The following is a 12189-nucleotide window of genomic DNA, read 5'->3' as shown; positions in this document are numbered from 1 at the left end:
TATTCCAAGCCTCTGTACCTAGGGAGCACTTACCAAAGCTTGTATTATGCTGACAGCCTTTCAGAAACAAAGGTCACCACTATACTTTAATAAAGCCGGAGTAGGACTTCAGTGGAGGTTATCCACAGTATATGAGGGTTAGACTAAAGTGTGACTCTTGAGTTAAGATTTCTCAACGGCTATAATTCTAATAATCTAACACATCACACCATTTAGGGTGATCTGGATTACTGTAGAGAAAATAATAATTATGATAAATGTCACCATTGGGAATAAACTTGCATTAGCCCCAGGCTTCTGAACCGTGGGTCATCCAGTCCTTTTACAATGAAGGGAAGGCCCCAGGGCAATCAATTAATCAATAAACAAGCATTTGTTAAACACCTACTGCATAATATACACACTGCTAAGCTCCAGAAACACAAAGATAATGAGAGTCCCTGCCCTCAGGGAGCTTACCTTCAGTTAGGAGAAACAACAAGAACATGTAACAAGAGAGTAGAATCCTTACAAAGAAAATACAAAGTAATTTTTGAGGGAGCACTAACAGCTGAGCAGGTGAGGAAATATATGATGTAAGAGGCTGTACCTGAACGGAATTTTGAAAAAAGTAAAGGATTTTAATAGGTAGAGATAGAGAGAGAGTGCATTCTAGGTGGGGACAGTCTGTGTAAAGGCTGTTTACAAGAAATAGCAAATAGGCCTTTTCAGCCAGAATATAGGGTTCTTAAAGCAGTAATATGCAATATCCCTGGTAAGCAGGCTAGAGCCAGTCTGTAAAAGGCTTTAAACGCCATATAGAGAAGTGTGCCTTTTCTCCTGGATACAGCACTGCTTTGTAAACAGGTAAGTGACAGCACAAGAACTATACTTTAGAAATATCACACTGGGAGCTGTGTGGAGAAGGGAGACTAACAGGAGACTTCCGCAATAGGCTAGATAGGAGGTGGTGAGGCCTAAACTAGAGGGGCTGTAATGTGAAAAAAGAGAAGGAGAAAGGAGGCAAAGCTGTTTTTAGAGTTGTATATTAACAAGACTTGGCAACTTATTAGATATGTGTGTTCAGTGAGAGTGATGACCTGAAGAAGACTTGAGGTCGTAAGCCTTTCTGACAACCGTGAAGGACGGTGGTGGGGGAGCTGAGAAGTGGAGCGGGTCTGAAGGTAAAATATGATGAACCATTCTAAACATAATAAGTTTGAGATGCATTTAAGATGTACAGTTTCAAATATCCAATAAGCAGTTGGTAACACAAGACTGGAGGCTAGAAGAGAGATTAGGGATGCATATGTGAACTGGGAGTCATGTTTTTATAGTCAACCATCTAACCCCATGGGAGCAGATATTACTGAGAATGTGTGTACAGAGACAAAAGAAGCGGGCCCAAGGTAGAGACCTGGAGTATGTCCTCAGGGCATGGGACATGGATAATGATCCAAAAGGAGACAAAGAAGAAACGGTGAATTAGATAGGAGAACTAAGGGGAAGCAGTGTCACAAGAACCCAGAGAGAAGAGAGTGGTCAATAGTGTCAGATGGTGCAAAATGATCAAGCAGGATAAGGAATGAAAAAGGCCTTTGGATCTGGCAATTAACAGATCACTGAAACCTTGGGCAAGAGACATTTTCACTGAATGATGAGGATGGAAGCCAGATTGCATGGGGTTGAGAGCAGAAATAGAGGCAATGAATGGAGAGCACAGACATCCTTTTCTAGGAGTTTGGCTATGAAAGGGACAGAAGAAAGAAAATTGCTTGAGAGGATGGTTAAGTTCTACTGAAATTTTTTTTCTTTTTTTAAAAAATCTATCAATTTTACTTTATTATTTTATTTTTTTAGGCAATGGGGTTAAGTGACTTGCCCAATGTGGTTAAGTCACACAGCTAGTAAGTGTCAAGTGTGTGAGGTTGGATTTGAACTCAGGTCCTCCTGACTAGAGGGCTGATGCTCTATCCACTGCGCCACCTAGCTGCCCCCTATTGAAATTTTTCTAAGGATAGGTAAGATCTGTGTTTCTTTCTAAGGAGCAGGTAGATAAGGGGAGAGATCAAAGATTAAAGAGAGGGGATAACTGAGAAAATAATCTGACTGCCAGAAAAGAAAATGGGTGATGGGATCAAGGACAAAATAGAGGTGAGACTAAGAAGTCACCTCTTGCTCAGAGACTGAAGTAAAGGAGAGAATGGGGGAATGATGACAAGGGATTTTGAGATACAAAGTTGTGGAAAAGAGGGAGCTCATAAAATGTGATCTAAGTATAATGTCCTTTTGAAGAAGTCTTTTGCTGAAAGTTAAGGGAAGGGGAATCGTATGTGAGGAGTTTAAGGAGGAAATGATTTGGAACTAGTTGTGGGGAATGCAAGAGTTGGGGAAAAATTAAAAAGTGGCATAGTGCTAAGGAACCGATGAGATTAACATAAATTTGTAGTAAACCCAGTTAACATGTTTAACCAACTAGATGGTGTTGGGAACCCTCCTGGGATTGGGAAATAGCCCAAGGGAGCAACAGTGTAAACTGAACAGGTTCACAATAGGGTCAAGATTGGTAATGTTGGGACGTCAGGGCAGGGATTTTATATAAGTGCAATTTCATATACTCTGAGTTAGAGGGCCCGCCCCTCAACAGCCATCTAATCACATAACTGACAAGTGGTCACCCAGTTTCTACTTCAATGAGGGGATGCTACCCCATCCTGAGGCAGCCTGCTCCACTTTGGGACAGATTTACTTAGTAGTAACTTTGCTTACTATCAAGCCTAAATCAGCCTCTCTGTGACTTTCACTCTTCCTCCTAGTTCTGCCCTCTGTGCTCAAACAGAACAATTTTTTGGCGTCGTTGACACCCAGCAAACATCTGAACATGACCCCTCACGCTACCTTCACTCCTGTGAGCATGCCAGTTGTGGAAACACTAAAATCGAGGTATGCCAGCATCTCCGGGGTGGGAGGTTTATACAGCTGAGGTAACCGCTTCCTGGGCAAATCATCTGCAAAGAAATAATCCACAGAGGTCAAGAGTGTTACAACATGAAAATCACTGCCCACTCTTTTCTCTTTACCTTTGTACAGGCTGTCCCCTATGCCTGGAATGTACTCTCTGCTCACCAGAGTGCTTGGTTTTCTTAGGAATGCCTCCCCACCCTGCAAATTACCTTGTATGTATTTTTTTTTTAATGTCTGTATTTGTGTACAAAGTTGCTTCCTCTATAAGAATGAAAACTCCTTGAGAGCAGAGATTGTTGCTTTTCTGTCTTTGTAGCTCTCATGTTTAGCACACTGCATGGAAGACAGTGGGTGCTTAACAAATGTTTCAAAATTGGTTGACTGATTTCAAGTAGTTTCTTAGAAATTGTTTCAGTAAAGTTTAGTTTCTGTGCCTTACTAAGTAAGCTTTGGCTTCTTCACTTAAGTATTCAACCAGGAGGCCATTCTGTCACATGTGGAGGTGCTTTTGGGATGAGACCACCACTAGGTTGAAAAGAAACAATTTTATGTTTATTTGATGGAATTTATTTAAAAAGTGAAATTTGGAATTCTTTGAGTGTGAATCTGGATTCAGAGAGTTGGTCGTTTATAGCTTCAAAAGTACTATCCTTAGCACACTACAACCATTAAAAAATACTTTAGAGGTTCATACAATCAAGTTTCCAATGAACCAGAGTACAGACAGAAAGCCAGACACCTTTTTCCCCCTCTCTCCATTCATGAAATGCAATACCCTGGCCCTCAGAACTCTAGAATGGCTCCTTCTGCTTCCTCGATAAAGACTAAATTTAGACACATGTGCTTCAAAGGCAGTGAAACTAAGCTCCAGTTTTGGGGCACTTTATCCTTGGTCCTAAACTACCTTAACCTAACACTCAATCTCCTGAAGAGTCAAAGACTTTCTTAACCTATAGTCCTCCAAGGCAACTTTCTGGTTCCTGATCTACACCACTGCATAAATCATGCCCATCATATCATTTCCTATAAATCTCTCAGACTAAACTCATCAACCATAGATCAATTTGTAGTACTGATCCCATGGCAATCACTCATATGTCATGGGGAATTCAGTGTCTAAAGTGTGTCAACATAAAGACGTATATATGTATGTGTGCATTTGTACTACACAGTCTTAAAAAAATCTATGTATTTGCTCTGTCTTGCAATTTATTCATCAAAACAATAATGGTGGGAATAATCACAGAGAGGCAGTGTGGTATAGTAGAGAGAGCCAGCCTCAGAATGAGGAAGACCAGAGTCTGAGTGCTGTATATGACATATAAGGGCTGAAGACTCAGGGCAAACCACTCAACCTTCAGGGCCTTCAACACACTCTAAGACTCTAAGTTGCAGAACAATTGCAAATTTGCATCAGCAGAAGTTTCCTCACCAGGGAATGCCCTATACTAATGAAATCAGATGTCTGGACAAAAAAATTATCAATTAATTAATGCCATCTGACATGGTCTACAAACTATAAAATATTGATACATCTCATTTTTTGCTAGCAACTAGTATCCCCCAGAGTAAGAACAAGCTGGTGTTTATTTTCACTGGTGCTACTAGAGCAGTTTTCATTACTGCCACTACACAGATGAGGGAAATTTAATGATTTGCCCAAAGTTGCATGGTCAGTAAGCCACGGAATCAGGACTAGAAAACAGATCTTTCAACTCCTAATCAAGTGATTTTTCTATTATACCAGATCAAAAGGTAGAGGTGAGATCTTCTTAATACTTTATAATCACCTTAAATATCATCCTGCCCAGAGTGAATACAACACTACTGGTCAGTGATAGTGGTGAGTTATAACATGTGTTCACAGAACTTTTTTCATTTTAAATTGTTTTTAGAATTTGATATTCAGGAATCTTTGGATTTGGTTCATAATTTCTTGGGCTTTTTTGCAATGCCATTTAGAGAAATTTAATTTGTCTAATGAATATTTACTTTTGTGTCCATATAAATGAAATATGCTGCAATACAAGTACTACATAAGTAAGTGTGATTTATATATAATCTAGCATAATCTTCTGGGGTTTCTTAGGTAGCACAGGTGAATGAATGAGTAGAATTTACTCCCTCAACCACACTGGAAAAAAGTGCCTAAGAACTGTGCTTGGAGGTTTGAAGTCATGATGACCCTTTCACCTGTGTCAATGATGGTTGGCCATGTTTTCACATCTACAGCTGCTGCTGCCTCTCTAGACTTCAGCAACCTCATCAGGGTCTGAGTTGTGAGAATGCAGGCTGCTTTACTGACCTAGTAAACAGGTGTGAGAAAAGAAGAAAAAAAAATCATAAGCAGTAGTGGTATCAAACATATTACTACCTAGGCAAGTACTCTGGATTGTATCTTTTTTTTTTGTCCTAGAAGCTCACAGGGACCTCAGATATCTGGGCAAAATTTCTCATTTCTCATTCTACAAACAAGAGATAATTGAGGCCCAGAGAAATCACATGACTTGCCTGAGATAACAAAGCTGGAACCTGAATCTAGGTCTTCTGATATCCAGCCAATGAAGCAGGTATGAAAAAATGTTTTCTCTCTCTTACATTTTTTCTTTCTGAAGCATATAAAAGGAGTCTGTTGTCCATTTCTAGACTTGAAACAAAATGTATTTCTGTAGTCTTAGTTTTCTCCCGTACTGACACATAATACTGACAACAATAACATCTTTTTATATAGGACTTTAAGGTTTGCAAAATACTTTCCATATATTTTCCTCATCAGATCCCCATCACAATCCTGTGAGGTGAATACTATAGGAATTAGTGCCTTCTTTTACTAATAAGAAAACCAAAAGTGAGACAGGTTAAGTGCTTGAAGGTGGGATTTGAATCTAGGACTGTCCTGACTTCTAGTCTCGTGCTCTTTTTACCATACTATACTGCCTGATATATTTGAAAAGCAGGATTTTCATTTTCTGATCTCTCAACCCCACTACCCGGACCATGATGAAATTTATGCAGAATTCACCCATTAGGACTTACGAAAATCTATAATGAGCACTCTTTGATCCTATGGACATAAGTCATTCTCAGAAAAAAACATTATATACATTTGAAACTCAAACTTTAACTGCCCTGTGCTCTAAACTACAATGGGATTCAATGCAACTAAATTTATTTATTTTGGATCTTGTGACATTTGGATACTAAATATTCCATAGCAACTTGTCACTGGGGCCCTTTGTTTGATTAAAAAACAATTTTGTTAATACCATGGGAACAGATTGCTCTACAAATATATTGAGGCATCCTTGCTGGGCTTCTTTTAATGCCGTGCCAGATCACATTCCAAAATAACAAAATCAAGAATGAGTCAGGAAAGGGAAGAATGAAGAGGTTATGTGGAAAAGAGTAAGACAGATTTCATGGGGTGCTGAGTAATAAAAATTACATATGCCCTTCAACGGGCACCACAAAAACTCAAAACTCTCTAACTCACTAATCATTAATTGCAATATAGCAATCCTATATCTTTAGGCATTATATAAAAGTTGAGAGACAAGATTAAGGTGAAGAGATCTAGCAAAAATCAAAGTGAGTTTCCATGAAATTTTTAGATGAACTCTAGCCATTTCAAAGTGAAAACCAATTTGGAAAATCCCTGAGAATCATCAATTGTCTGAACCCAGATGGGATGGTGATCAAAACAAAACAACTAGCTTGGTTACACTTAGCGCTTACATCAACAATCATGCGGACAGTGGGTAGGGTGGCAGTAAGGTTCTGAGCATGAGGAGGTCGAACTGTCACAGGAATGCACCCAGCATATAGACAGCCATAGAACGCAGCAATTAACTCAATGCCTGCAAGGCAACAGGAGGGGACATTGTCACAGAATATCATTTAACATGCCAAGTATTAGAACTCTCAACAACAGATAATTTATACACTGTTCATCAAATCATATGCCAAATGGGTAATTCAGATAAAATTTCAGCGGTGATGTTAACAAGGAAGTTCACAAAGAAGAGAAAAGATCAAAGGCAAAAGAGAGAGTCCAAGAAAGTTAGTGAATATACTTTATGGGAAAAAAAAAGCTCAATGATAAAATTTAATGGAAATAATGTAAAGTCCTGTGCTTAGGTTCAACAAAACCACCTACACAAATACGATATTGGGAAATCATGATTTAATAGCAGTTCATATGAAAAAGACCTAAGAGTTTAAGTAGAAATGTTTAGATTAGGGGAGATGATGCCTCACTCTGGGTCAGATAACATTGGGTATTGTGTTCCTGACTGGCAACCACACATTAAGAGGGACAGAGGAAAAGAGAAAGGAGGATAACGAAATATGTGGAAATTAGGCCCTTGGAGCAATGACTGAAGCAATGGCGGATATTTAGTTGATGGAAGGGAAGACGTAAATAAAGCTTGTGCTGTATTTCCAACATTTGAAGGGCTCTCTTGCAGAAGGTCATTAGATTTACTCCGTAAAATTTCAGGCAGAATAAAGGTCAATTACTAGGAAGGACCAAAACTTAGTTGTAAGGAGACAGATTTTTGTTTAATATAAAGAACTTTTTAATAATCATAGGTAATCCAAAATAGAATGGGCTGCTTTCCTAGTGAGGTAATATTCTCTGGAAATAGTCAAATAAAGGCTAGGTAACATCCATAGAGGGGATTCTAAATGGATGGGCACTTGCTAGATGATCTCTAAGGGTCTCCTCTTACTCTAAGACTCCATACAATGAAGAGAGGAATATAAAGGGAGCCAAGTATAAAGGGTTAGGGACAGAAACAGGGCAAGAGATAGGAATAAAGCACAGTGAAAAGAATAATGGAAAAATCTAATTATTTCAACTAGTAATTTTGTCACTGTGCATACCAAAACTGTCATCAAATAATTCTGACTCTCTTTTACTATGAAGAAGAGGTTGTTGGAGTAATAGGGAGAAAAATCATACAAGAATTGAAAACATACAATAATGGAAGCAATTTACAGTTTAATCACACCATGAAAATTCTTTCAAACAAATATCATTTCCCTGACACTTTTGAGTTATGGTGATTTTTAGAGATTAGTGAGTTAGAAATAACAGATGAAATACTCCCTATTCCTGAACTTGTAGACATGCAGTGTTTTCAGTGATTCTGAGGTTAAGTGACAAACAACTAAAGCCTGGGATTAAAGAATGATGACTATTGTCCAAAATCTTACCAGGTGGATAAAGAAGCACTACGTTGTCCCCTGCATTTAGGTGTCCCTTATCATAAAGAATTCCTGCAATTCTCTCTGCTTTCTTGTGAAGCTGAAGGCAGCTGGCTGTACATACAGTGGTTCCCTTTAAACAGAAACACAGTCAATGGAATGGAAGCTGAGCTGAGAAGCAAAATGAAAACAAATTTCAATGCAGAAAAAAACAATACAACCAATTCTTAATTTAGGTGTATATTATGCCTTTGTAGATTATCCATATCAAATTTTGAAGCCCATTTCAAACTCTCTTTATATCTGCATACTTCTATTAATGACCATAAAAATTGTCTGTATTCTAAGAAGAGACAGTAGAATTATGCTGGCGAATAACAGTTTAATCCTCCAGTAATTCTGAAAATCATCCTTATTTGTTATAAGAAAAAAGCAGATTTTGGATGTAGAGTTTAAATAGAGGACACTTTACTGAAAGAACGAGAACTCTATCAAAGGTACTCAGAATAATATAGGACAGTATTCAGTATTATTTCATTCCTGATACCTTGGCATTGAGCAGGAGGAAGAGTACATGGTCAGGAGTGGCTTGAGCTCTCCACTGTAATACCTCTGCCAGAAACTGGTGCTGCAGTCATAAAAAAGAGAAAACAGGGTCATCGACTTGAGTCTCTTAAGCTGCCTCCTGTTCTATAACTGCAAGTTCTACAATAAGTTCTATGTACTTCAAAGCTACATCTGGAACACTCACCTTTCTCACCAAATCATTCTCTTCAATTTGCCCAAGGTCTCTCCCTGCAGCTTGTGCAATTCGTTTTCCAGCAACAAGGTTCCCAACCATCACAGAGGCAGGACCTACAACTGTAAGCAAAGACAAATTTTTCTTGGAAACTAACCTCAAACTGTACTTCTCTGAAAGCACATCCAAACTGAACTACAGCTGGTTCATATCGAGCACCAACTTAATTTGCATCAATCAGAGCACAAAGTTATAAGGATACTAAATCTAGAGATGCAGATATATAGAGAATCTTTTAGGAGAAGTAATAATAACAATGGATATTTAAATATCGCTGTAAAGTTTACAAAGCACTTTACATGTATTATCTCATTTGATCTTCACAACAATCTTGGGGATAGGTAATAACTGGTATTATTATCCTCATTTTACAGGGAAGAAAGATGAGTTTCAGAGAGGCTAGGTAAGTAATTTGCTCGTGATTGTACTGCAAGGGTCAAGAGTTGCTTTGCTTTTCAAACCTAGGTTTCTCTGACTCCAAGGAGGAACTGCCAGCCTCCTAGGACATAAAACTTACTAGATGAAATCTAAGTTGAGCAATCTACAGAGGGGGTATGGTTTCAGTGTACATTCCTTGGGAGGTGACATCAGCAGCAGTAACCACACTACCACGCCTACTGTATTTGTGCCTTATTATTCTCACAGCTCTGCACAACTCCTCCATCCACATGTTCCTGCCAAATAAGAACCTGGCCCTGGCATCTTCTCCATTTCTCCCATATCCTCAGCCAGTTCTGACAACTGAGTCACTATGTCCATTTTCACTACTACACATTCTGAGACCTTGTGCTACACCTTCATCATTGTCTCTCACTGTCCCTGGAATAGTTTACAAACTACTTCATCTCTACTTACCTATTCATTCACTTTGCACTCTGAGATCCTGGTATACAATTTTAGGATTATGTAGTCTGAATGGCACATGAACAGGAAATTAAGAAGGGAATGATACAGATTCAATACAAGACTCAAAGTATTGTTACTTTGAGCATCCAGGAGAATATGGTGACAGCTTCCCCAAACAGAATCCTTCACTTAAAAGGTATTTATGGTCTCAACTTCAAGGTAATGGGATTTGGTGTGTATATTGTGTGTACTTACTTAAGCAGGACAGTGTTTTGTAAGCTTTCGTCATTACTTTTATTTATTTATTTTTTTATAGTTGCTTTTATTGTATGAATTATTCTCCTGGTTCTGTTCACTTTACTCTGCACCAGTTCATATAATACTGCCTATGTTTCTTGAAAACTATCCTCTTCATAATTCCTTATAGCACAATAGTATTCCATTACATTTAAAAACCATAATTTGTTCAGCCATTCCCCAATTGATGGGTCTCCCATTAGTTTTCAATTCTTTGCCAACACAAAGAGAGCAACTACAATACTTTTGTATTTCTGAGTATTCTTTTTTTCTCTCTCTCTCTTTAGGGGCGTAGGCACGGTAGTAGTAATTCTCGGTCAAAAGGTAAGCAGTTTAATAATTTGGCATAGTTCCAAATTTCTTTCCAGAATGACTGGACCAATTCACAACTCCATCAACAATGCATTAATGTGATTATTTTCCCATAGCCTCACCAACACTTGCAATTTTCCTTTTTTGTCAACTTTGTCAATCTAAGGGGTATTTTCTTTAATTTTATTTTAATTGTCTTTTGTTTTCAACATTCCCTTCTATAAGATTTTGAGTTGTATTTTCTCCCCCTTCCTCTGCTCTCCACTTCCCAAGACAGCGTGCAATCCAATATAGGGTGTACATGTATAATCATAATAAACATATTTTTACATTAGTCATGTTGTAAAGAATTAGAACCAAAGGGAAAAACCATGAGAAAGAGGAAACAAACAAAAAAAGAGAAAATAGTTTGTCATAACTTTTAAATGTGAGTAGCATTATATATATATATATGTATATATGTGTGTGTGTATGCATTTTGATCCATGAATCCTTTGATTAGCAGGATGTAGGCTCATTTATCCTAGCTTCCTGAATACAGGGATAGTGTCTTCACCATTTAGTATAAATACCAACCCTAGCACCTAGTAAATGTCATGTATGTCCTAGCTAGGTACAGTGGGTATTCAGTAAATGTTGATGATTAAAAACGTAAGTACATATTTAATTGGGATAAAAATCTTCATTCACAGGATAACTATAGTTCATATTACTAGAGAGAAGAATCTACTTTATATAAACATCTTAACAGACAAATCTGCTACAATTTCCCAGAAAGAATGAAAGGTAGCAGAACTTTCAATAATTTACTGCTGTACTTTGCAATCATTTTTTAACAAAATATTTTACAGTTTTTATCATAATTAAATACCACCATCTGCCTACAAATTCAAAGCAGTTGCCATTGAAAGAAAGTGGGTTATAGTATATTCTTGAAATATTTTGCTTTGAAAAATAGACTTCTGGGCTGTGTGGTGGCAAGAGCATTATGTTTGTGACTCTGAGGATCTGACTCCAGTTGTGAGACCCTGAGCGAGTTACTTCAGCTTTTTTCATCACAGTTTTCTCATCCTCATTCCATTTGAGGAATTCCTCTTCCTCAATATTAAAGTTAATCTAAATCATGTTTTCAAGGTCCTTTTTGCTCTAACGTGTGACTGTTCCTCAGGCACGTACAAATATGGGGATCTTTCATGCTATTAGCAGCAAATAAAAATACTTAATTTCTCAATGAAAATATATTATTAATAAAATTTGAAGCCATGGAGGCAATACAATACAGTATAAATGTGGAATCCCAGGGCCTGAATTTGAATCTGAGCTCTTCCACTTACTTCCCACTTGTGGGAGAAGTCATTGAACTTTTATGAGTCTCAGTTTCCTCATCTGTAAAATGAAGGGATTAGTTTGGACTATAAACTGGGGTCCATGGACAGATTTAAAGAGCCTGTGAACTTTGATGAGACTCATCTCTAACTGAAATTTAGCATTTCCTTCAATTGTGAATTAAAACAAAACAAAACAAACCCACTATTCTGAGAAGGGGTCCATGACCCAAAAAAGGTCCATCAGCTCTGGTCTGGATTTGAGATGACCTTTAAAGTTCCTTCCAGCTCCAGATCTATGATCCCATGAAGGATCTAATCTAAATTCTAATGATCACTATGTTAGATTGCCAGGTTCACGGTACCAGGAATTGCCTTGTTCCTTACTCTAGATTTGCCTTAAAAAGAAACTTAAATTAAGCATGTTTGGATTTCTTGATTTGGCAATTCTGAGTCTAT

The 12189-nt window shown here is 37.9% G+C and overlaps 1 protein-coding gene across 1 annotated transcript in view; it reads right to left on the bottom strand.

Annotated features, from left to right (window-relative positions):
* DIP2B (disco interacting protein 2 homolog B) overlaps window positions 1-12189 on the bottom strand; it is a 195284-nt gene that overhangs the window by 25907 nt on the left and 157188 nt on the right. Inside the window, exons 24-29 of the mRNA XM_027844301.1 lie at window positions 8903-9012; window positions 8699-8779; window positions 8161-8284; window positions 6679-6800; window positions 5137-5248; window positions 2878-2987 (exon numbers count right to left, since the gene is read on the bottom strand). Of these exons, the coding sequence (XP_027700102.1) occupies window positions 2878-2987; window positions 5137-5248; window positions 6679-6800; window positions 8161-8284; window positions 8699-8779; window positions 8903-9012 (659 nt within the window). The remainder of the gene's footprint in view (window positions 1-2877; window positions 2988-5136; window positions 5249-6678; window positions 6801-8160; window positions 8285-8698; window positions 8780-8902; window positions 9013-12189) is intronic.

The sequence above is a fragment of the Vombatus ursinus genome, unplaced genomic scaffold (assembly GCF_900497805.2).
Source record: "Vombatus ursinus unplaced genomic scaffold, bare-nosed wombat genome assembly UNPS02014941.1, whole genome shotgun sequence".
Classification (NCBI taxonomy): Eukaryota; Metazoa; Chordata; class Mammalia; order Diprotodontia; family Vombatidae; genus Vombatus; species Vombatus ursinus.
This window is presented reverse-complemented; position numbering and strand designations above follow the sequence as displayed.